General features: G+C 70.1%; 2 protein-coding genes across 2 annotated transcripts; one reads left to right on the top strand and one right to left on the bottom strand.

Moving 5' to 3' along the window:
• The first annotated feature begins 1,818 nt into the window (after window positions 1-1,818).
• On the top strand, window positions 1,819-19,570 carry LOC114806165 (ubiquinol-cytochrome-c reductase complex assembly factor 1). The gene is made up of 8 exons (XM_029049543.1): window positions 1,819-1,853; window positions 10,333-10,446; window positions 12,650-12,721; window positions 13,845-13,952; window positions 16,184-16,256; window positions 17,156-17,213; window positions 18,783-18,891; window positions 19,448-19,570. Exons 1-8 carry the CDS (start codon window positions 1,830-1,832, stop codon window positions 19,568-19,570), a joined length of 681 nt encoding a protein of 226 aa, XP_028905376.1. The 5' UTR covers window positions 1,819-1,829.
• Window positions 19,571-19,759: 189 nt separating this feature from the next.
• On the bottom strand, window positions 19,760-21,420 carry LOC114806164 (elongin BC and polycomb repressive complex 2 associated protein). Its single transcript, XM_029049542.1, has 2 exons — window positions 21,306-21,420; window positions 19,760-20,715 (listed from the first exon to the last, which is right to left on the bottom strand). Exons 1-2 carry the CDS (start codon window positions 21,418-21,420, stop codon window positions 19,760-19,762), a joined length of 1,071 nt encoding a protein of 356 aa, XP_028905375.1.
• Window positions 21,421-23,613: the final 2,193 nt, after the last annotated feature.

Raw genomic sequence — 23,613 nt, 5'->3', positions numbered from 1 at the left:
GCCACGGAGATGGGAGTGGGAGAAAAGAGGGCAGCATGGGCTAGTGGATAGCGCAGGGGTCTCGGAGTCAGAAGGACCTGAGTTCTAATCCCCACTGTGTGGCCTTGGACGGGTCACTTCACCTCTCTGAGCCCCACGTGTAAAATGGCAATTGAGACGGTGAGCCCCGTGTGGGACAGGAAGCGGTCAATAAATACGACTGAATGGACGAACCAACGGCCCGTGTCCGACCCGGCACAACAGTGCTCGACGCGGAGTAAGCGCTTAACGAATAGCGTAGCGGTGTGGCTCAGTGGAAAGAGCCCGGGCTGGGGAGTCAGAGGTCACGGGTTAATAAGACTAATAATAGTGGCATTTGTTAAGCGCTCACTACGTGCAGAGCACCGTTCTAAGCGCCGGGGGAGGATACAAGGTGATCGGGTGGTCCCACGTGGGGTCTTCGACCCCGTTTGACAGGTGAGGTCACCGAGGACCAGAGAGGTGAAGTGTTTTGCCCAAAGCCACCCAGCAGACAAGCGGCGGGGCGGCATTCGAACCCATGACCTCTGACTCCCCAGCCGGGGCTCTTTCCACCGAGCCGCGCTGCTCCTCTGCAAGTCGCGGCTGCTTCTCTGGTTCTAATCCCCGCTCCGCCGCTTGTCAGCTGGGTGACCTTGGGCAAGTCACTTCCCTCCTCTGGGCCTCAGTTCCCTCCTCTGTCAAATGGGGGAGCAGCGTGGCTCGGTGGAGAGAGCCCGGGCCTGGGAGTCAGAGGTCGTGGGTTCGAATCCCAGCTCTGCCCCTGGTCAGCTGTGTGACCGGGGGCGAGTCACTTCACTTCTCTGGGCCTCAGTGACCTCATCTGTAAAATGGGGATTAACTCTGAGCCTCAAGTGGGAGAGACCCCGATGACCCCGTATCTCCCCCAGCGCTTAGAACGGCGCTCCGCACACAGTCAGCCCTTAAATACCAACATCTTATATATTTTTTACCCTGCGTCTCCCCCAGCGCTTAGAACGGTGCTCCGCACATAGTCAGCGCTTAACGAATAATAATAACGATAATAATGTTGGTATTTGTTAAGCGCTGACTATGGGCCGAGCACCGTTCTAAGCGCTGGGTGAGATACAGGGGGAATCAGGTTATCCCACGTGCCGCTCACAGTTCATCCCCATTTTCCAGATGAGGGAACTGAGGCCCAGAGAAGCGAAGTGACTCGCCCACGGTCACACGGCTGACAAGGGGCAGAGCCGGGAGTCGAACCCGTGACCTCTGACTCCGAAGCCCAGGCTCTTTTCCACCGAGCCACGCTGCTTCCCCAAATACCAACATCTCATTTCTTTTTTACCCTGTGTCTCCCCCGGCGCTTCGAACAGCGCTCCGCACATAGTCGGCGCTTAACGAATGGCAACATCTCATTCCTTTGAGCCGCGTGACGGTGGGCAAGTCCCTTCACTTCTCTGGGCCTCAGTGACCCTCATCCGTCAAATGGGGATGAAGACCGGGAGCCCCACGTGGGACCACCCCATTCCCCTGGGTCTCCCTTAGCGCTCAGAAGGGTGCTCGGCACCTAGGAAGCGCTTCACAGATCCCAACATTATCATTATTAGGATTATTCCTCGCCCCGTGTCTCCCCCAGCGCTTAACAACTACCAAGGTCAATTGGGGCTGAAGGGTGGGAGGCCCACGTGCGCCCGGCCTCTCCCCAGGGAGGGCGCGGGCGGCGCCTGCGCGGAGGGGCGGGGGCGGTGACGTCACCGCCCGGTTGCCTTGGCCACGGGGAAGGAGGCGGCCGGAAGTGGCGCCCTCCCGACCCGGAAGTGCTTCCGGGGCGGGAGGGGGGAGGGAAGATGGCGGCGCTGGCGGCAGTCCTGGTGAGTGCGGGCCGGGCCGCCGCGGGCCCCGCTTGCTGGGTGCGGAGCCCGTGGGGCTCACCGTCCTCACCCCCGTTGGACAGATGGGATCGTTGAGGCCCAGGGGATGGCGATAATCGTGTGGGTCTTGGTCAGGTCCTTACTCTGTGCAGGGCACCGGGCTTAAGCGCCGGGGGGAGATGCAGGGGCATCGGGTGGTCCCACGTGAGCCTCGCAGTCGATCCCCATTTTCCAGATGAGGGAACTGAGGCACAGAGGACGATGATGATGGTGTTGGCATTTGCTAATAATAATGCTGGTATCCGTTAAGCGCCTATTCCGTGCAGAGCACTGGGCTAAGCGCCGGGGGAGATGATGATAGTAATGTTGGTATCTGTTAAGCGCTTACTATGTGCAGAGCACTGTTCTAAGCGCTGGGGTAGACACAGGGGAATCGGGTCGTCCCACGTGGGGCTCCCAGTCTTCATCCCCATTTTCCAGATGAGGGAACGGAGGCCCAGAGAAGTGAAGTGACTCGCCCGCAGTCACGCAGCCGACAAGTGGCAGAGCTGGGATTCGAACTCACGAGCCCTGACTCCAAAGCCCGGGCTCTTTCCACTGCGCCACGCTGCTTCTCGGATGCAGGGGCATCGGGGCATCGGGGCATCGGGCATCGGGTGGGCCCCCCCCGTGGGGCTCACCGTCTTCACCCCCGTTTGACAGATGAGATGGTTGAGGCCCAGGGGATGGTGATAATCGTGTGGGTATCTGTGAAGCGCTTACTCTGCGCAGAGCGCTGTTCTGAGCGCTGGGGGAGACCCGGGGGGATCGGGTGGTCCCACGTGGGGCTCACGGGCTTCATCCCCGTCTGACAGATGAGGTCACTGAGGCCCAGAGGATGATGAGAGTGACGTCGTTATTTGTTAAGCGCTTACTAGGTGCCGAGCGCTGTTCTGAGCGCCGGGGGAGACCCAGGGTCATCAGGTTGGCCCATGTGAGACTCACAGTTGATCCCCATTTTCCAGATGGGGGAACTGAGGCGCAGAGAACGATAATAACAGTGTTGGTATTTGTTAATAATAATGGTGGTATTTGTTAAGCGCTTACCAGGTGCAGAGCGCTGTTCCGAGCGCCGGGGGAGATACAGGGTCATCAGGCGGTCCCACGTGAGGTTCACGGTCTTCATCCCCGTTTTACAGATGAGGTCACCGAGGCACAGAGAAGGATGATAATGGTGTTGGTATTCGTCAATAGTAATGTTGGTGTCCGTTAAGCGCCTATTCCGTGCAGAGCACTGGGCTAAGCGCTGGGGGAGATGCAGGGGCATCGGGTGGGCCCCCGTGGGGCTCGCGGCCTTCATCCCCGTTTGACAGATGAGGTCACTGAGGCCCAGAAGATGGTAATTGTAGTGCTGGTATCTGTTAATAATAGTGTCGGTATCTGTTAAGCGCTTAGTACGTGCAGAGCGCTGTTCAAAGCGCTGGTGGAGATACAGGGGAATCGGGTCGTCCCCCGTGGGGCTCACGGGCTTCATCCCCATTTTCCAGATGAGGGAACTGAGGCCCAGAGAAGTGAAGTGACTCGCCCGAGGTCACCCAGCTGACGAGTGGCGGGGCCGGGATTCGAACCCATGACCCCAGACTCCCGAGCCCGGGCTCCCGCCGCCGAGCCACGCTGCTTCCTCTGTGCCGAGCACCGTTCTAAGCGCTGGGGGAGATGCAGGGTCATCGGGTGGTCCCACGTGGGGCTCACCGTCTTCATCCCCATCTGACAGATGAGATCACTGAGGCCCAGAGGATGATGACAATGTTGGTATCTGTTAAGCGCTTACTCTGCGCAGAGCGCCGTCCTGAGCGCTGGGGGAGACCCAGGGGAATCAGGTCGGCCCACGTGGGGCTCCCGGTCTTCCTCCCCGTTTTCCAGGTGAGGGAACCGAGGCCCAGAGAAGTGACTCGCCCACAGTCCCCCAGCTGACCGGTGGCAGAGCCGGGATTCGACCCCGTGACCTCTGACTCCCGAGCCCGGCCTCTTGCCACCGAGCCACGCCGCTTCTCAACGAGTAAAATAAATAAATCGTATCTATCGAGCGCTCCCTACGTGCAGAGCACTGGACTGAGCGCTTGGAATGGACAGTTCGGCAACAGAGGGAGACCGTCCCGGCCCGACGACGGGCTCAAGGTCTTAAAGGGGGCGACGGACGGTAAAACAGAACGAGTAGTCAGGCAGCCGTAGCATCGAAATAGATAAATAGAACCGTAGAGAATCGCACGTCGTCAATACAATGGAGTGATAAATGCGTACAAATACATACAGCCGCCGGGGCGAGGGGAAGGGGGTACAGATGAGGTCACCGAGGGCGCAGAGAAGTTAAGTGACTTGCCCAGAGTCGCACAGCTGACAGGTCGAACCGCCCCCTCCGCCCCGGCGCTGCCCCCGGCCCCCCGCGAGCGACCCAGGGTCTTCGTGAGCGCTCGTCGATCGGTCGCTGGCGTTTACGGAGCGCCTGCCGTTCCTTCAGCGGTATTTATGGAGCGCTTACCTCGTGCGGAGCGCCGTCCTAAACGCCCGGAAAGCACGGGTCGGCCGCCGGAGACGATCCCCGTCCACAGCGGGCCCGCGGAGAGCGCTGCCTTGAGAGCGTGGGAGAGTCCAGTATATCGGTTACGGAGCTTACTGTGGGCCAGTCACCGTACTGAGCGCCGGGGTAGACCCCAGCCAGACGGGCCGGACCCGGTCCGTGTCCCACACGGGGCTCCCGGTCTTGGTCCCGCCCCCGGCCCGCCCTCCCTCCTCGTGTCCGCCGGACGCTAAGGGTCCACGCCTTCAGTCCGTCGGTAAATCCCGTCGGTCGGACGCTCGCGACGCGGCTAAGATCCGCCCTTCCCCTCCGTCCTACCCCGTCCACCCGAGCGCCTCTCCTCTCCCTCCTTGGTGCCCGTCCCAGCCGGCCTCCTCGCCGACCTCCCCGCCTCGTCCGGTCCGAAGTTCACCCCGCTGGCCGGATCGTTTTTCCGCAGAAGCGTTCGGGACCCGTGTCCCTCCTGCTCAAGAGACTCCGGTCGTCGCCCGTCCGTCTCCGCGTCGATCGGACTCCTCGTCGTCAGCTCTAAAAGCCCCCAACCCCCCCGGCCTCCTCCCGCCTCACCTCGCGCTGGAGCCCGGCCCGCACGCTCTGCTCTTCCAGCGCCAACCTTCTTCTCGCTCTCCCTCCGTCTCGTCTGTCTCGCCGCCGGCCTTCGGCCCGCCTCCCGCCCGGGACGCCCTCCCTCTTCCTATCCGACAGACACTCGCTCCCCCCCTCCTGCGGAGCCTTATCGACGGTCTTCCCTGACTACGCCCTCTCTTCCTTTCCTTCCCCTCCCTTCCGTGTCTCCCCGACTCGCCCCCTTGGCCCGTCCCGGCCCCACCCCCCTCCTGTCCTCATCTGTCGTTTTACGTATTTAGATTAATGTCCGTTTCCCCCTCTAGACTGTAAGCTCGCTGTGGGCGGAGAACGCATCTGTGAGGTCATTAAACCGAACCCTCCCAAAGTGCTCAGCCCAAGAAGCGTTCGATAAACGCGATCGACCGCCTGCCCGTCGATCACCCTTCCCACCTTCGAGACCTCCTCCTCTTCCGAGAGGTCTTCCCTGACCGAGCCCGCCTCTCCTCCGACTCCCTTCTGTGTTGCCCGGGCACTTAGATCTGCTCCCTTATTCTCCCCACCGCCCTCAGCCCTCGCGTCTCTATCCGCAGCTCATTTATTCCCGTTAACGTCGGCCTTCGCCTCGCGACCGTAAGCTTGTCGCGGGCGGCGACCGTGTCCGCCGACTCCGTTGCCCCGTACCCTCCCAGGTGCTCGGTACGGCGTCGCGCGCGCGCCCGAGTGCTCGACAAATGTGACGACTGCTCGATCCCCGTCCAGTTTGCGGTTCGGTGCCTCTCCCGGGGTCACGTGTCAGGCGAGCGGCCGTGCCGGGATCGGAACCCGGGTCCTGCCGACTCCCGGGCCCGGACTCTACCCGTCAGAAGCCCCGCCGCCCCCGACCCGGAGCGTTGGCCTGGGGAAGACGGCGGCCTCGGGGGGCGGGTTCGAGGCCTCCAAACCCAACGTCGCCCACCGGGTGTCGGTCGCTATACCGAGTGCCCGTCGGGCGCCCGGGCTCCCCTGAACGGTGCCCCTCCCGTGCCAGCCGTCGTCCTCGGTGCCCACCGGATTCCGGGACTGTACAGAATGGGCCCCACCGGGTACCGGGCGTGAACTGAGCGGGGCTCACTGGGCGCCGGGATCCGAACGGAGCGTTTGGGAAAGCGCGACGGGCACGCGGGACGCGTTTCCCCACCCACCGGAAACCGACCCCCCGACCGGGGAGACGGATGTTAAAATACTGGCCGGTGGGTTTTATCAGGATAAATAAGCGGATCGAACAGTCGATCGGGCGTAACGAACAGGTGAGCGGAGGCAGAGAAGAAGTACGGGTGTAAGTCTTCGGGGTGGCCCGTGGGTTGATGTGATGGGTTTGGAGAGTTATCCGTGGGGGGCGGCGCTAATAATAGTGGTATTTATTAAGCGCTTACTGTTTGCCGGGCACTGAATTAAGCGCTGGGGTAGCGTGGGTCCTAATCCCGGCTCTTCCGCCACTCTGGGGAAGTCACCTAACTTCTCCGTGCCTCGATTCCTCATCCGGAAAATGGGGATGAAGACTGCGAGCCCCACGTGGGGCGACCTGATGGCCTCGCATCCGCCCCAGCGCTTAGGACGGTGCTCGGCGCGTGGTAAGCGCTTAACAAATAGCGTCGTCGTCGTCAGCTGGGATGGTGAGGTCTGACGGTCCCTGTCCCTCCGTGGGGCTCCCAGTAGTTGGAGGGAGAACCTGTTTTACGGGTGAGGAAAGTAGGGCGCAGAGAAGTTAGGCGATTTACCCGAGGTCGCACGGCAGGCGAGAGGCCGGGCCGAGATCAGAACCCGGGTCCTCCGGCTCCCAGGCCCTTCCTAAGAGTAACAGAGTTTCGGTTACGCGCTTCCCGTGGGTCGAGCACTGTGCCGAGCACCGGGGCAGGTGAAAGACAATCCGCTCACCCAGGGGGCTTACAGTCTAACCGGGAGGGAGAACAGATATCGAATCCCCAATTCGGAGATGAGGGAACTGAGGCGCGGACAAGTTGTGACTCGTCCGAGGTCACACAGCGGGCCCGTGGCAGAGCTGGGATTAGAACCCAGGTCCTCCGACTCCCAAGCCCAGGCTCGCGCGCGGAGCGCCGGGGGGCCGGGGTGAGCGTCGAGGTGCTTAAGGGGTATCCGGACGGGAGCGTGGTCGCCTCGGGGGACGGGAGGGAGGTGACTAGGGGAGACGAGGACTCGGTCGGCCTCCCATTCGGCCACGCCGCACCTGGTCTTTCCGGGAGCACGCACTGTGCGCCGAGCACCGTGCGAGCGCTCGGGACTGAGTAGGCCCGTCGGACGACGCAGGAGTCGAGGAGGGGCGCGGGGGCGGGGAGGGCCGAGGTCCGCCGGACCCCGGGCCGGCGGGCCGAGGAACCGCCGGGTTGGTTCGGGGGAAGCGAGGAAAGCCAGCCGCCGGAGAGGCCGCCGTCGCGGGCCGGGGCCGCCCGGAGCCCCTCGAGCCGGCCCGGAGCGGCCCCGGCCCGGACGGCGGCGCGGGAGCCGAGAGACGCCGAGGGATGAGGCGGCGGGGAGGGCGACGCCGGCGAGGAGGCCCGCCCCGCGGGACGGGACGGGACGGGACCCCGCGCCGGCGGCGGGCGGAGGACCACCGAGGCGAGGCAGAAAGCGCACGGAGAAGAAAAGCCACGTCCGCCAACTGCGGAACCCGTTAAACGCCTACCACGTACCAGGCGCCGGACCGAGCACGGGGGCGGACACGAGGCGACGGGGTTGGACGCGGCCCCTGGCCCACGCGGGGCCCGCGGTCGTGATCCCCGTTTCACGGGTGAGGTAACTGAGGCGCGGAGAAGCGACCCGCCCCAGGTCACGCGGTTTACAAGAGGCGGACTGGCTCTCGGGCCCGGGCTCCGAGGGTGGTGATAAAATCGTGGTCTTTCTTGAGCGCCCGCTGTGTGCCGAGCGCCCTTCTGAGCGCCGGGGTGGATACGGGGTCATCGGGCGGGGCTTCCGGCTTCATCCCCATTCTCCGGAGGAGGTCACCGGGGCCCGGAGAAGTGAAGTGACCGGCCCAGAGTCACACAGCTGACGGGCGGCGGAGGCGGGATTCGAACCCACCACCTCCGACTCCCAAGCCCCCGCTCTGGCCACTAGGCCGCGCTGATTCTACCAGGTGCCGAGGAGGGGGGCCGGGATCGGACGGATTTCCTGAGCGCCTTCTGGGCGCAGAGCACTGTGTTGAGCGCTCGGGCGAGGGCGGCGTAACAGTGCGCCGGACACGTTCCCCGCTCACGGTGAACTCAGAGCCCAGCGGGGGAGACGGACGTTATCGGAAAGAAACAGACGACAGATCCGGACGTGAGCGGCGTGGGGCCGGGAAGGAGGATGAATAAAGGAGTCGGGGGGCCGCGGAAGGGAGGGGAAGGAGGGGGAAGCGGGGTTTAGGGAAGCCGTCCCGGAGGAGACGGGCCTCCGATAAGGCCTCGGAGGCGGGGCGCGTCGTCGTCGGATTCCAGGCCAGAGGCGGGATGCGGGCGAGGGGCCGGCACCGGGACAGACGGGATCGGGGGACGGCGAGAAGGTTGGCCCCGGGAGCGAACGGGAGCGAGCGGGCTGGGCCGCGGTAGGAGAGGAGCGAGGTGAGGCGGGCGGGGGGCAAAGGGACGCGGGTCTTAAAGCCGACGGCGAGGCGTTTCCGCGCGACGTGGCGGCGGACGGGCGACCGCCGGAGCAGGAGGAGGAGGAGGAGGAGGAGGGAAACGGGGCCCGGACGTTTCCGTAGAGAAACGACGCGGGGAGCAGTGTGAAGGACGGACCCGAGCGGGGAGAGACGGGAGGCCGGGAGACCGGCCGGGAGGCCGGGAGCCGGGAGAGGACGAGGGGCTGTATTAACCGCGGAGACGAGAGAGTAGTCGGAGGGGGCCTCCCGGAGGAGAGAGTTCCGGGCAGGAGGCTGGGGTGGGCTTCCTTCTCGTCCCTCTCCCCACCTTTCTCCCGCTCCCACCCCCGTCTTCTGCCCGGAACTCTCCTCGGGGGAGGGAAGGGAGCAAGCCGGGACGCAGCGGGAGGGGAGGGGGAGCGGGAGCGGGTCGGGCAAGACAAGAGTCCGATCGAGTCCCTTACCTCGTCCGTAAAACGTGGATTAAGATCGTGAGCCCGATTTCCCCCGTGTCCACCCCAGCGCTCGGCACATAGTAAGCGCTTAACAGATACCAGCGTTCTAGCATTAGATCCAAATAGTCGGGGGCTCTGGGGGGGTTTTCGTCACGGCGTTGGTCCAGCGCTTCCCGCGTGTCAGGCATCGCACCGAGCGCCGAGGCGAACGCCGGCCGACTAGGTCGGACACGGTCCGCCGTCCTACGTGGGGCTCGTGGTCTCAATCCCCGTTTTACAGATGAGGCGACTGAGGCGCAGAGAAGTGACTTGCCCAGAGTCGGCCAGCAGGCGGGCGGCAGAGGCGGGATCGGAACCCGGGTCAGACTCCCGGGCCGGGGCTCTGCCCACCAGGCCACGCCGCTTCTCCTGTGACAGCCTCGTCTCCACCCTCCGGGCTTCTCTACCTCGGGGATACCGAGGAGGGGACGGCGGTCAGTTTGCGATCGTTGAGCGTTTACCGTGCGCGGAGCGCTGTGCCGAACGCTTGGGAGAGTACGGCGTGGCAGTGTTCCCTGCCCGCAAGAAGCGGACCGTCTGCCGAGGGGCGGACGGACGTGAATACAAACGATACAAAACACTAGAGAAGCAGCGTGGCTCAGTGGCAAGAGCCCGGGCTTGGGAGTCGGAGGTCGCGGGTCCGAATCCCGGCTCCGCCACCCGTCAGCCGGGTGACCGTGGGCGGGTCGCTTCACTTCTCCGTGCCTCCGTTCCCTCGTCTGGAAAACGGGGATCGACCGCGAGTCTCGGGTGGGACGACCCCAGGACCCCCGTATCTCCCCCGGCGCTCACAGCGGTGCTCTGCACCTAGTAAGCGCTTAACGGATACCGACGTCGTCGTCATTAGAAGCGGCGTGGCTCGGTGGAGAGGGCATGGGCTTGGGGGAGTCGGGGGTCGTGGGTTCGGATCCCGGCTCGGCCGCCCGTCAGCTGTGTGACTCCGGGCGGGTCGCTTGCCTTCTCGGTGCCTCAGTTACCTCCTCTGCAAAGTGGGGATTAAGACCCGTGAGCCCCACGTGGGACGACCCGATTCCCCCGCGTCTCCCCCAGCGCTTAACGGACACCAGCGGCGGCGTCATTACTGTGATCGTCATCACTCGACAGCAGCGGCCCAGCCACCGGGGACGGGTCGGGGGTCTCCCGGGGCCGGGGGTCGGACCGGCCGTCCCGGGGGCCCTCCCGCCCCGAGGCCCGGCGGTGCTGCCCCTCGGACCCCTAAAGGGCGGCGGTCTCGTCTCGTTCCAGAGGAGTCGCCCTTCGGCCCCCCTGCGGGTGGCCGCCTGCGGCGGTCACCCGGCCCTGCGGACCCCCCTCCTCCCGGCGGGACCGTGGAGCAGACCCCTCTGGCTCCCACCTCAGGTAGGCCCCGCCGCCCTCCGGTTCGCTCGCCCCCCCCCCCCACCCCGCTCCACCGACAGTCCCGCCGACCCAGGCGCCGGGGGGGGGGGTCGACCTCTTCCCTCCTCTCCGGCCCGGATCCGGAGCGGGAGTTCCCGGTCCCGCGGGAGAAGGGAGACGGGTGCCGTTCGGGAGTTCCCTTCCCGGCCGACCCGTGGTCGCGCCGAGGCGTGCGTGGGGGCTTTGCTGGAAGCCGGGGCCAACGGGCCCACCGCTCAGAACCTCGTGGGGCTTGCCCTCGGGCGCCTGGCGCGGTCGCCCCGTCCCCCTCCCTCCTCCCCTCCGGCTGGGGCGAGCACTCCGCCCGTCCGCCTCCCCGGCTCTCCGCCTCCCCGCCTGCCCCCTCCTCCCTCTCCACCCCCCGCTCACGCTCCCCCCCGGACCCGCTCCCGGCCGGGCCCTCTCCCTCGGCTCTCCCGTCCCCGTCCTCTGTCGCTCGCGACGGGGGTGACGATCACGGTACCTGTCTGTCCGGTCGGTCGTATCGATCGAGCGCTTCCTATTTGCGGGGCTCCGTACTGGCCTAAACCCCCTTTTCCTCAGCTCCCCCTCCCTTCCCCCTCCACTCACTCCCTCGGCCCCAGCTCCCCCCGCCCCGCGGCGCTTACGTTTATCTGATTTTATTCATCTATACCGATGCCCGTTTGACGTCCGTCTCCCCGCTTCTAGACTCCGAGCCCAGCGTGGGCGGCGACTGGCTCTCTTTATGGCCGAATTGTACTTTCCGGGTGCTTAGTACGGTGCTCCGCACCCGGGAGGCGCTCGGTAAATGCGACAGGATGAACGAGTGAAATGCGATCGAATGAATGAATGTTTTAAGCCGTCGGAGAGAGTGCGGTTGGGACGGACGCATCCCCTGCCCCCGGTGAACTTACGGTCCAGACGGGGAGACGTTAAGGTGAAACGTTCGGCGCCTACCGCGTGCCGAGCACCCTTCCAAGCTCTAGGGTAGGTCTGGGTCGATTAGGGCGGACGCCGTCCCCGTCTCGCGTGGGGCTGGCGCTCTTAGTCCCCGTTTAACGAACGAGGGCAACCGAGGCCGGAGGAGTGGAGCGAGTCGCCCGAGGTCGCGCGGCCGGCCAGCGGCCGAGCCGGAATTAGAACTCGCCACCCGCTGACTCCCGGGCCCGGGTTCCAGCCGTCGAGCCGGGCCCCTTCTCCGTCCACCCCGCTGCTGGTCGGACGGATGGACCCGGCGCCCCGGGGGAGCGGGCGGGTGGCGATGCCCGGGCCCGTCGGGTGGTGGGGGTCCCGGAGGGCGGACGACCTCCGGCCGGGCCGGCCCGCGGCTCCGGGCCCGGGAGCCGCACGGGTTTTAGGGACGGACTGAGAAGCTACGCCGGGCTGAGGGAGGGCCGGGCCGGGCCGTCGGGGGGCAGGGCGACTGGCTGAGCACGTCCTCGTCCACCCATCCGTTCTCCTGGGCGCGTCTTCTCCGGTTCTCTGCCCAGCGCCCCCCCTCCCAGCCCTAGACCCTCACCACCCTGGGGGCTGGGATCGCGTCCGCTGCCTTTACCGACTCACCCAAGCGCTCGGCAGGGTGGCGGGCGCCCGGCGGGCACCCAGTAAAGACCGTCGACCGACGGATCGATCTCTCAGACGGGACGGGGCCCGCCGTCGACCGCGTCTGCATCCGTCGACGTCGTTTCGGTTTCCCCATTCGGTTCCGCCCTCCCGCAGCCCCGCTGTGGGTGAGGAGAGGGCGGGCGGCGGACGGGCCCCGCTTCCCCGTGGGCCGCCCGCGGCCCGGACCCCCGCCGAGCCCCGGCTTGGGAGATCCGGTCGGGGCACCCGGAGGAGGGTCCGGGGTCCGGCCGGGGGTGGGGAGGAGGAGGTGCCCTTCACCGGAATCGCGGGCGGGCCAGGCGCCCTCGCCGGGGCGACGCGGGCCCCGGGGAGGGGGAGGGGGCCGGCGGGGAGGGTCCGACGGGAGGGCCGGTCCCGGGGCCGGGGCCGCGGGCCGCACGTCTCCGCGGACCCGGACGGGGAGGGAGAGCCACGGCCGAAGCGACCCCGCGGGCCGCCCCCGGCGGGGGGGAGCGGAGCCGGGCCGGCGGGCGACCGCCGGGGTCGTCGTCACGGGAGGGGGACGGCGGCGGTCGGGAGCGCGGCCGGGCCAACGCGTTCCGGGCCCCGGGGGGCCAACGTCTCTCTTGCCTTGCAGCGGGCCGGGCCCGGGCACCCCCCGCCGAGCCTCGGAGCGTCCCCGCGGAAGGCGTACCGCGGCACGGGCCAGGTGAGCGCCGCCTCCCCTCCGGGGGACTCCCCGGTTCGGGTACCCCGGAGCCGGGGTCGCGCCGTCCCCCTCGGGAGGCCCTTCCCCGCTCCCGACCCCGGGGCCGGCCTTCCCCTCCCTCCGCGGCCCGGGGACGGCCCGCGGCGAGCGGGGGCCGTGAGGCGGGGCTAGCCGGAGAGTCGGCCAGCCCCGGTCGCAGAGGTTCCCCCGGACGGGCGGCGGCCTGCGCGCCTCGAAAGCCGAGAACGGGTGGGTGTCGGGAAAGTCGGCCCATCCCCCGGGAGGGTCGAGCGGGCGTCCGCGCCTGGGCGTCCAGGAGGGGACACCGGTGCTCGTAATAAATCTGGTATTGGTTAAGCGCTTCCCGCGTGCCAGCCGCCGTACGAGGCCCCGGGGTGGATACGGACGGATCGGGTCGGGCACGGTCCGTGTCCCACGTGGGGCTCACGGTCTCGGTCCCCATTTTGCAGATCGGTCCGGTCGTGTCGGTTGAGCGCTCGCCGTGTGCGGTGCGCAGAGAAGTCAAGTGACCGCCCGGGTCAGCAGACCCGTGGTGGGGATGGGATTGGAAGCCGGGTCCTCCGTCTCCCGGGCTTGGGCTCTTTCCGCTGGGCCGCGCGGCCCGCCGTAGAGTTCCTACTGGACTTGCTTGGCGCGGGGGACCCGGGCCCCCGCCCTCGTCGCGGAGCTCCCGGTCCAGCGGGGGAGGCGGACGCGAGTCGTCCGTCTTCGGCTTCGGACGGAAATGCAAACCAGGGGAGGTGGTTGGGATTCGGGGGCGGAACGCAGCCGCTCGCCTCCTTCCTTCCCTTCCCTTCGAGGAGCGGCGTGGCTCAGCGGAAGGAGCACGGGCTCGGGAGTCGGAGGCCACGGGTTCGAATGCCGGCCCCGCCGCTCGTCAGCCGTGCGCGCTTCTCTGCGCTTCACTTCCCTCATCTGTAAAATGGGGGATGAAGACCGTGAGCCTCACGCGGGACGGCCTGATGACCCCGTATCTCCTCCGGCGCTCCGAACGGCGCTCGGCAAAGCGTTTAACGGATACCGACGTTGTTCTTCTTATTATGCCCCCCGACCCTCCCCTCCCCGACCCGTCCCTCTCTGCGTCCGCCGGTCGGCCCTCCAGCTCCTCACCGCCAAGGACTCCGTGCGGCCCTCGGAGGAGAAGGTGGGCCCGCTGACCAAGATCATCGAAGCCATGGGCTTCACGGGCCCCCTCAAGTACAGCCGTTGGGTAAGGCCTCTCCGCCCCCTTCCGCCTCCCCCGCCCCCCCCCCCCCCCCCGGCTCCCGCCCGCCGCTCCGCCCACCCGCTCCCGGCGAGAGACCTGCCCGCTGTCCCACCACGGTCCAGCTCGGGCCCCCGTCTCCCGCTCCCTGTCGCGCGCCCCCCCCCCCCCCCCGGCCCCTTCCTTGTCCTCTTCCCGCTCCCAGCACGACCGCCTGCCCCCTCCGTCCCCGGCGTCCGGCTCTCGCTCGCCGGGGGAGGGGGCGCGTCAGAAAATCGACCCGCCGGTCGGTTGACTGGTTATTGGGTGCGGAGCCCTGAACTGAGCACTCCGGGGAGAGGTGGTTCAACCAAGTGAACGGACGCGATCCCCGTGCCCCGGGAGCCGACGGTCCGCCGGGCGGAGGACGGTCCGGGAGAGCGGGCGGCCACCGTCCCCGACCTCAAGGAGCCGACGGTCCGGCCGGGGCCGGGGCGGATGTGGGGAACGGGTGGAAGGAGAAGGAAGCGGGAGGGAGTCGGAGCGGAGGGGGCCGAGCGGACCGGAGAGCGGGAAGAGGCAGAAGAGGGAGGGGACGGGAAGACCCCAGTTCACTCAGTGCGGTCGGCGGCATTGATCGAGCCCCCGCTTTACGCGGAGCCTCGTGCTGAGCTCGGGAGGGCACGAAACAGCCGAGTTAGCGGAATGGACCCCGGCCCACGGGGAGCCGAGCCTTTACGGGGGAGACGGACGTTAGAAGAGATTACGGCCGGGGTTTTAGGATACGGACCGAAGCGCCGTGGGGCCGAACGGAGGGCGAGTGGCGAATGCCTAAGACGAGCGCGTAGACGAGGCACAAGGGAGGGCGAAGGGGAGATGAGGGTTCGGTCGGGGAAGGCCTCTCGGAGGAGACCTTTTCTCCTCTGGAGGGCTCCGAAGGCGGCGAGAGGGACGCTCTGTCAGATACGAGGCGGGACGTGGGTAGAGGGTCAGCCGTGGACCGGATGAGGCGCAGGTAGAGCGGGTAGGTTGGCATCGGCGCAGCGGGTGGCCCGGGCCGTAGTAGATCAGCGAGGGGAGGCGTCCCCGTCGGCGGTATTTATCGGGCGCTCACCGAGGGCGGGGCGCCGCGCGGCACGAAAGGGTAGGCGCGTTCCCCGCCCGCGTCGAGCTTCCGGTCTGGAGGGCGAGGCAGACGTTAACCTCAGTGAATAAGTTGCCGGCTATCTACCGAAGTACCGCGGGGCGGGGGGAGGGGACGAATCGAGGGAGCGAGTCAGGGTGACGCAGAAGGGGGTGGGAGAAGAGGAAGGGAGGGCTTCGTCAGGAAGGCCCGCGAAGGAGGTGGAAGCCGGGTCGGAGGGGTCGAGGGAGAATCGGAAGAGGGGAACCGGAGACGAGGGACGTGAACGACTCGCCCGGGGACTTGGGAGAGGAAGGGTAGGGGGGAGAAGAGGTGGTAACCGGAGGGAGCCGCGGGGCGCGAGAGCAGGTGGGGAGAGAGCCGCCCGAGAGCGAGCGAAGATGGCGGGCGGAGGGGACGGGGTCGGAAGCGCGGGCGGAGGGGCCGGCGTTCGGAGAGGAGGCGAGAATCCTCTCCTTGAGAGAGCGCGGGGAATACCGGGAGAGTCGAATGGGGCGGAGACCGGAGAGGAGCGGGGGACATTCGTAGGGAGACCACGGCCTGATGGTTTCGATTCTGTCGACCCACTACGCGGTCAGGCCGTTGGGGGAGGAGGGGGGCAGGGGATCGGGAGGTTCGGGAAGGGAGGCGAAGAGGGGCGGAGAGACCCGACGAAGCGGCCTTAGCGCCGACGGTGAGGGGGTCTCTCTTCGACGCCCGTGGTGGATGGGCCGCCGCTGGATGGTTTTCGGGAAGGCGAAACAATCCAGGCGGCGGGGCGAAGCCGTGGACCGGAGAGGGGAGGAAAAGGAGGCGGGGAGTCGAGGGGAAATCCGGCGAGGGATTTCCGCGCGTGGGGCCCCGTGCCGGGTGCCCGGGAAGAGTCCCAGAGTGACCGAGCCGGTCGACGCGCTCCCTGCCCGCGTGGAGCCGACGGTCTACGGCGCTTCCCTTCCCCGTCTCCGGGCGAGCCCCCCTCCGGGCGGGCGGGCGCGGGCCCCCGAGGGAGCCAACGTCCCAGGGGTCCCGCCCCCCCGGCCCGCCTCACCCCGGCCCCGGCCCCGGCCGGTCCACGGCGCCCGGCCCCCGGCCCCGGCCGGCCGGGGGCTGACCTGGGCGGGCGCTTTCCGTGCAGAAGATTAAGATCGCCGCCCTGCGCATGTACACGAGCTGCGTCGAGAGAACGGACTTCGAGGAATTCTTTCTGCGTAAGCGAGGGGCGGGCCCGGCGGGAGCCGGGGGTCTCCGCCCGCGGGGCCGGGGAGGGGGCCGGGGGAGGGGGGCCGCCGGGGGAACGTGCCCCCCTTCCCCGCCCGACCCCGCCTCGGCCGGACTCGGCCCCGCAGCCGTGGCATTGATCGCGAGCTTGCTGGGTGCGGAGCGCCGTGATGAGCGCTCGGGAGAGCACAGTAGAACGGACGCGTTCCCTGCCCTCGGTGGGTTTATACGTCTAGCGCGTCCGGCGGCCCGCGAGCTCCTTCCCGGAGCCCGGCTCGCTCCGGACGGCCGGCTCTTGGTTCCGTGGCCCCCGTTTCTCCTTGGCAGCCTCCTCCCCGAAAGGGCAGGAGCGCCCTGCCCAGCCTCCTTCCCCCCCACCCCCCGCCGACCCCTGCTCGGCCCCCTCCCGGCGTCCCCTACTCCTCTCTTCCTCCCGCCCTCGAGGCCCCCCCCCCCGGCGGCTTCGGGCCCTCCGTCCCCCTCCCCCTGCCTCCCCGCGGCTTGAGGCTCCGGGAACCGAAACCCCTCCCCCCCCCGGCCTCTTCCCCCGAGCAGGGTCGGGGGGAACGGAAGGCCCCCGGGACCCCGCCCGGGCCTGCGCCGCCCCGGCGGGGTGCGAGACCTGGGAGCGTCCGGTCGGTGGATTAGGACGAGGCCGGGAGACCCCTCTCCGGCCCCCGCCGGCCACCGCGGACCCCGACCCTCGACCACCCGACCCCTCTCCCTCCCACGGCCCGCCCGTCTTGTTTCGGCGGTCCTCGCTTCCGTCTTCCCCCGACGACAGACGAGCAGTGGGAGCGGGACCCGCGTCGGGCTTGGGGGGGGGCGGGGGACGCGGCGGGGGGGGGGGGGCGCGGGGACGGCCTGACCGGGGGCCCTTCCGTCCCAGGGTGTCAGATGCCGGATACGTTCAACTCCTGGTTCCTGATCACCCTGCTGCACTTCTGGTAAGCGAGGGGTCCGGGCCGCGTCTCCCCCGAGGGGGGCCGCCCTCCCGCCCGCTGCCCTCCCCCGCCCGGCCGCAAGGTGCACCGGGCCCGTGAAACGCCACTTTGTTCGGCCGTGACACGGCGCCATTCATCGCGCCGACCGGCGGCGTCTTCTGGCCGGCTTTTTACGAAAGGTCAGCTCCCGCCCCGGAGAGAAGCTAATATTTGTCGGGCCCCGCCGCCCCCGCCCTCCGCCGCCCGTCAGCCGGGCCTCCGCTATCTCGGAGGCCCCCGCCAGCCGGCACGGAAAGCGGCCTCTCCCGGCGCTGTTTTAGGAACGTTTGACATTTACGTAAAAGCGGTCTGAGCTGTGAGGAGCCGCGGTTCTCCCCGCCGCAGGCCGGCGGACGGCCCCGCGCGGACGGCCCCGCTGACGTCGGCCCGCCCCCGCCCCTCCGCGGCCCCTCGGCCGCGCCGGCCGGCCTCCCCCCCCCCCCGGGGGAAAACATTTAACGCCTCCGGCGGTGTTTTTCCTCTCGGTCCGCGACACGCGTCGCCAGGAAAATCTCCCTCCGGTCTCACGTTACGCCCCGTCGGGGGGGATCTCGGGCCGGCCGCGTCCGTCATCCGCCGGCCCGCGGGAAGACCGCCCCGGAGGAGACGCCGGCCCCGCCCGAGGGCCCCGGCCGGCGGCTGGCCCGGCGGGGGGCTCCCGGGGGTCCCGAGCCCCCGGGGCCTCCCTCCTCTCGGCCGATCCTTCGACGGGCCGGTGGGACTTAGCGAGCGCTTACCGGGGCGCGCCGTGTGGTCGACGTCCCCTCCGAGACCCTCGCGGTCCGCTGTGTGCGGGGCGCCCGACCTCACGCTCGGGAGAGGACGGGAGGGTCGGCAGACGCGATGTCCGCCCCCCCCGTCCCGGGAGCTGACCGCGTGCAGGGCACCGGGCTGAACACTTGGGATCGTCCGGTAGCTTGACTAGGTACTGGAAGCTCAGTCGCCCTTGTCCCGAGCGCCGACGGAGCCCTCGGGAGCGCGCGCGCGCGCGCGCTGGCGTCGGCTCGGTCTCCCGTGTGTAGAGCGCTGGGCCGGACGCTCGGGCGGGTTCGGTAGAGTTAGCGGGCACGACCCCTCCCCTCCGAGGGTTGACGGTCTTCCGTGTCGAGAACGCCGACCGGAGCCTCGGGAGAGTGCCCGAGAATCAGCAGACCCGGCGCCCGGCCCCCGGGGAGCCTACCGTCTGCTGCGTCCAGAGCCCCGGGCTGAGCGCTTGGGAGGGTTCGGTAGAGCGCACGCGCTCCCCGCCCTCGGATAGCTTATCCGTGCGGGAGGACACCGGGGTAAGCGGGGAGGCCGCGGCCGGGGCGGGGGGGCGCGGACGGCGGAGGAGGGCCGGGGGAGAGGGGCGGAGGCCGCGGCGGGTTGGGGGGAGCGGCCCGACGTGAGTCCGCGGCGTCTCCCCCCGGCCCTCCGCGGGACGCGCCCGGTCCCGGTGCGGCGGGGGGGGGGGGGCCGCCGTGGGGCGGGGAGGGGGGCGTTCGCTGACGTGGGTCCGCTGTGTCTCTCTCCCCCCCCGCCCGTCCCGCACAGGATGTGCCTGGTCCGGATGAAGCAGGAAGGCCGGGCCGGGAAGTACATGTGCCGCACCGTCGTCCACTTCATGTGGGAGGACGTGGAGCGGCGTGGCCGAGTCATGGGGGTAAGTGGCGCCGGCGGCCTCCCGGGCCCCGCCCCCGGCCGGCCCCGTTCCCGATCGGTTCGCTCGGTCGTGTCCGTGGAGCGTCTGCTGTGTGCGGAGCACCGTGCCGAGCGCCCGGTGGTAACCGTGGTGTCCGTTAAGCGCTTCCTGCGTACCGGGCAGCGTACCGGGCGCCGGGGTGGAGACGGGAAACCGGGTCGGGCGCGGTCCCCGTCCGCGATCTCGGTCCCCATTTTACCGATGAGGTAGCTGAGGTACGGAGAAGTTAAAGTGACTTGTCCGAGATCCCACGGCAGACAAGTGGGCGGGGCGGGATCGGTCGGGTCGTCTCATTCAGTAGTATCTATCGAGCGCTTACCGCGTGCGGCGCACCGTACCGAGCGCTCGTACGTACAGACGGGTAACAGATGGAGACGGTCCCCGCCCTTCGACGGGCTTACGGTCTAATCGGGGGAGACGGGCGGGCGAGAACGGTGGCAACGGACAGAGCCGGGCCCCGCGGCGGCTCCCGAGAAGCGGGCCCCGCCGCGGGGGTGTTTCCCCCGGGTGTCCGAAGGCGGCCCGACGGGCGCGATCCGGGGCTCCGCCCGCCTGCCCGGGCCCGGACCCGGCGCCGGGCGTCCCCGTGTGGGGAGGACGGGTGCCGCCCCTCGCCGTCTCCCGCCCGCCCGCCTCCTGACCGCCCCCGCCCTTGACCCTCCTTCCCCCGAGCCGCCGATCGGCCCCCCTCCCGCCCGGGCCTCGTGGGCGACCTGTTCGGACCCCACCTGCCGATCGCCCCTCCGAGCTCTGGATCCGCCCCCCCTCGTTCCTTCGGTCGGGTCTCCCCGGGCCGCCGCGTCGCGGGGTCCCCGAGGCCGGGTGCCGGCTACCTCTCGTCCTCGGTCCGGCCGCCCCGAGCACCCGGGGCGGCGGTCCGCTCCGAGGCGGCCCCCGGCCGGGAGGCCGGGGCGTGCGGCGTCGTCGCGGGGCGGGGGGCGGGGGGTGGGGTCCCTTGGGTGTGGGCCCTCCCCCGCCCCGCACCCCTGCCGGTTGCGGCCTCCGGGGCCGGGGCGCCCCGCTTCTCCGGCTGTCCGCGTCCCTCCTGAAACCTGCGTCGCTCCTGGAAGTTCCGCGAGCGCCGACCCCTCCCCCCGGCCCGCGGCCGGCCAGAGCGGGGGCCGCCGCTCCGCCGCCTCGGACCGGCGTCCGGCTCGCCGGGTTGCGAGGCCGGGAGGCGGGCGGGTCGTCGTGCGGCCGCGGGGGGGCCCGGGGAGGGCGGCCGGGGGAGCGGCGGCGTTCTCCGGCGGGAAGGTGGGACGGACCGGGGCCCGCGCCGGGAGGGCAAGGGTAGGCCCGGGTTAGCCGGGGGCTCTCGCGTCGGGCCGGGGCCGAAAACCCGAGGCGCGGGCCTCCTCTCGGCGGCCCGACCACCGAGCCGGGGGGGGGGGGGGCGGGGAGGGGGTGTCACCCTCCCACGGGACTCTGGGGGAGCCGGGCCCGGAGCGGGACAGACCCCGCCGGGAACGGTTCGTCCGGCGGGGGACCGGTGGACCCCGGATCTCCCGCGCTCCCGGCCCCCGGGACCGTCGGGGATCGCATTCCCGCGCCCCGGCCCCGGGCGGCCGGAGGTCGGCCGTCCGCCCGGGCCCTCTGGAGCCGTGGGTCCCGGCCGGGAAGCGGGGAGCCCCCGGGCCCCCTCCCCCGCGGCCCGGCGGGTCTCGGCCGCGCCCCCCGCCGGGGGTCCGAGGCGGTCGGTCTCGGTCGGGGCCTCCAGGTGCGCCCCGCTCCGCGGCCGGCCGGGGCTCCTGACTTCATTTTTCCACTCGTGGCCTTTCGGGCAAACTTAAAAACAAACATGGAAATTGGCTGGAGGCGGCAGCTCCGGGTGTTATAGTAACGACTTCCCCTGGGCCGCCGTGCCAGGCTTCCCCGGCCACCTGGCCGCTCACATGGGCGGCTTGAGCTCGGCCCGCGGCCCGGGCGCCGCGGCCGGGCGGACCCCGGGGCCCCGAGCGGGGCCGGGGAGCGGGGGGAGGGGGGGGAGCCGGGGGAGCCGGGGCCTACCGGGAGGACGGGCGGGAGGGTCCCGGGGGCGGGGGCCGGACGCCCCACCCCGGGGGAAGGATCCGGAGGGGCGGCCCGGGGCGGGGGGCCGGGCGGTCCCCGCCCTCCCCGGGACCCGGGCCGGGCACCCACCCCGTGCCGGGAAGGGCCGGGAGAGGGAGAGAGGGGTCCCGCCCGCTCGGCGGGAACCGCCGCCGCCGGGGCTTGCCCGTCCGGGGCGGGGGCGGGCCGGGAGGCGGGTCCCGCTCCCGTCCGGGCCTCGAGCGGCGAGAGCCGGCCCGGGGCGGCCGGCGGCCGCAGACAGAGGAGCCGTCGTCGGAGACGCCCGTGTCTGTGCCGTCTCGCCCGACCCCACCTGTCTGCCGGACGTCCCCGGCCCTCCACCGACCGGGGGCCCCCCCGGCCCGGTCCGGTGCCGGGAGGACCGGCGTGGCCCGGCGGGAAGAGCCCGGGCTCGGGGGGCGTCAGAGGACCGGCCTCCATCCGGCCCCCGCCCGTCTGCCGCGGGTCCTCGGACGGGTCGCTTCACGTCTCTGGGCCTCGGTTCCCTCATCCGGAAAAGGGGGACGAAGACCGTGAGCCCCACGGGGGACGGGGACTGTATCTGACCCGACGACCCCGTATCTTCCCCGGCGCTTAGCGCGGCGCCTGGCGCGCAGCGAGCGCTTAACAGACGCCGCCGGTTTTTATCGTTCCTGATGGACAGCGAGCGTGCCGTGGGGTGAGCGGGGCAGCCGGGGAGCCCGGCGGACCCCCCGGGCCCCTCTCCCTCCCCGCCCCGAGGGACCGCCCAGGAGGAGCGCGCCCTCCGGCCCGGTCCCGGCCGGAGGCGGTGACGGCCGCGGCGGTAGCTCTGAGGCGCTCGGTCCGCGCCGGGCTTCGCAACGGCCGGGAGACGATCGGGTCGGGCCCGGCCCACCCGGGGCTCGCCGTCCGAGCGGGAGGGGGAACGGGGATCTTCGTCCCCGTCTTACCGATGAGGAACCGAGGCCCAGAGAATAATATAATCGTGGTGCCTGTTAAGCGCTCACTACGTGCGGAGCACTGTTCTAAGCGCCGGGGGAGATACGGGGTGATGAGACGTTCCCCGCGGGGCTCGCGTTTTTTAATCCCCGTTTTCACAGATGAGGGAACCGGGGCCCGGAGAGGGGAAGTGACCCGCCGAGGTCGGAGCAGGCCAGTGGCGGAGCCGGGATCGGAACCCACGACCCCCGGCCGGGCCCGGGTCTTTCGGCTAAGCCCCGCCGCTCGAGCGAGAGAAGTGAAGCGACCCGTCCCCGGTCGGGCGGCGGGCCGTGGCCGCGGGCGGCCCGGCGCCCGCGCCCGCCGAGGCCCGCTCCTTTTACGGCCTCCCTTGAGCGCCCGCTCTGCGCGAGCGCCGTCGCCAGCGCCGGGGTAGACGGGATCGGGTCGGACGCGGTGCACGTCCCACGTGGGGCCCTCACAGTCTCCCCTTGGACAGAGGAGAGAACCGAGGCCCAAGAGGGGAAGCGACTCGCCCGGGTCCCCAGCAGACGAGCGGCGAAACGGGGATCGGGATCCCGTGCCCGGCCCGCTGAGCCCGCCGGCTCCGGGACCCCCGGGCGCCGGATCTCGGCCCACCTTCCACCCCACTGCACTTAGGCGCGCGGCCGGACGTCGGAGACGGTAGGCCGTTCATTCATAGGAGCGTCCGTCTCCCCCTCGGAGCGTGAGCTCACGGACGGGGACGTGTCCACCCGTTGTGTCGGACTCTCCCGAGCGCCTCGTCAGCGCTCGGTAGATACCGCGGACGAGGACGGCGGCGACGAGAACGGGCCAGGTCGGGGTCGTGCTCCCCAGGGGCCCCTCCCCGCTCCCCCCCGCGACGCGCGCTGCCTGCGCGCCCCCGAGGGCTCGAGGAGGAGGAGGGGGAGCGCCCGGCGCCCCCCGCCGGCGCGTCCTCCGACCCCGTCGTGACCTCCGCCTCCTCCTCCCCTCCCCGTCCGGACCCCACGGTGACCTCCGCAGCCGGGGGGGGGGCCCCGTCCCTCGCTCGACGGGCGGGGGGGCCGCGGGGGCCGATGTGGGGGCCGCGGCGGCCCCGGGGGGCCGGGGGGGGGCGGCGGCGGCGCGGGGCGCCGGGGGCGGCCGCCGGGAGGCTCGCCGGAGGGGCGCCGAGGAGCCCCCGGCCCTCGCGCTCGGCCGCGGGGCGGGGACCGGCTTTGACTCCCTCCGAAAGGCTGCGGTAATAAAGAGGGTCTTGTTCGCGTCCGAGGCCTCGCGGCCAGCGGCTTTCACAGTGTGGCATTGTTTATTTTACATGTAATTTGGCACTCTCTGCGCTCTTAAACCGTTGGCGTGGAACCGTTTAAACCGTCGCACTGCCGCGGAGGCGGCCGGCGGGACCCCGGGGCGGCGGCGGGCCGAGGTCGCGGCGGCCCGGGCCCCGGGGGGACCCGGGAGGGCCCCGGGCGGGCCCGGCCCCGGGCACCCGTCCCGCCTCCGGCCCTTGCCTGCCGGGCGACCCCGGGCGGGTCGTTCCCTTCCCCGGGCCTCGGTTTCCTCGTCTGCGGCCCGGGGGTAGAACGCGAGCCCCAGGTGGGGACGGGGACCTGCGTCGCGTCCCGTCCGCACGCGCCCCCGGCGCCCGGTACGGGCACCCGGGAAGCGTTTAATGGAGAAGCGGCGGCGCGGCGGAAGGAGCCCGGGCTTGGG

Source organism: Ornithorhynchus anatinus, chromosome 21 (assembly GCF_004115215.2).
Source record: "Ornithorhynchus anatinus isolate Pmale09 chromosome 21, mOrnAna1.pri.v4, whole genome shotgun sequence".
In the NCBI taxonomy this organism is placed as follows: Eukaryota; Metazoa; Chordata; class Mammalia; order Monotremata; family Ornithorhynchidae; genus Ornithorhynchus; species Ornithorhynchus anatinus.
The sequence above is the reverse complement of the archived record's forward strand: the minus strand, read 5'-3'. Positions and strand labels throughout refer to the sequence as shown.

What these genes read in the sequence shown, in the direction of transcription:
- LOC114806165 (XM_029049543.1), top strand. Translation starts at nt 1,830, where the DNA reads ATGGCGGCGCTGGCGGCAGTCCTG. An exon ending in CGGCGCTGGCGGCAGTCCTG is followed by an intron (nt 1,854 to 10,332) that starts GTGAGTGCGGGC and finishes GTCTCGTTCCAG; the next exon opens with AGGAGTCGCCCTTCGGCCCC. An exon ending in CCCTCAAGTACAGCCGTTGG is followed by an intron (nt 13,953 to 16,183) that starts GTAAGGCCTCTC and finishes CTTTCCGTGCAG; the next exon opens with AAGATTAAGATCGCCGCCCT.
- LOC114806164 (XM_029049542.1), bottom strand. Translation starts at nt 21,420, where the DNA reads ATGGAGGCCGGTCCTCTGACGCCCCCCGAGCCCGGGCTCTTCCCGCCG. An exon ending in GTCGGTGGAGGGCCGGGGAC is followed by an intron (nt 20,716 to 21,305) that starts GTCCGGCAGACA and finishes TTTGTTTTTAAG; the next exon opens with TTTGCCCGAAAGGCCACGAG.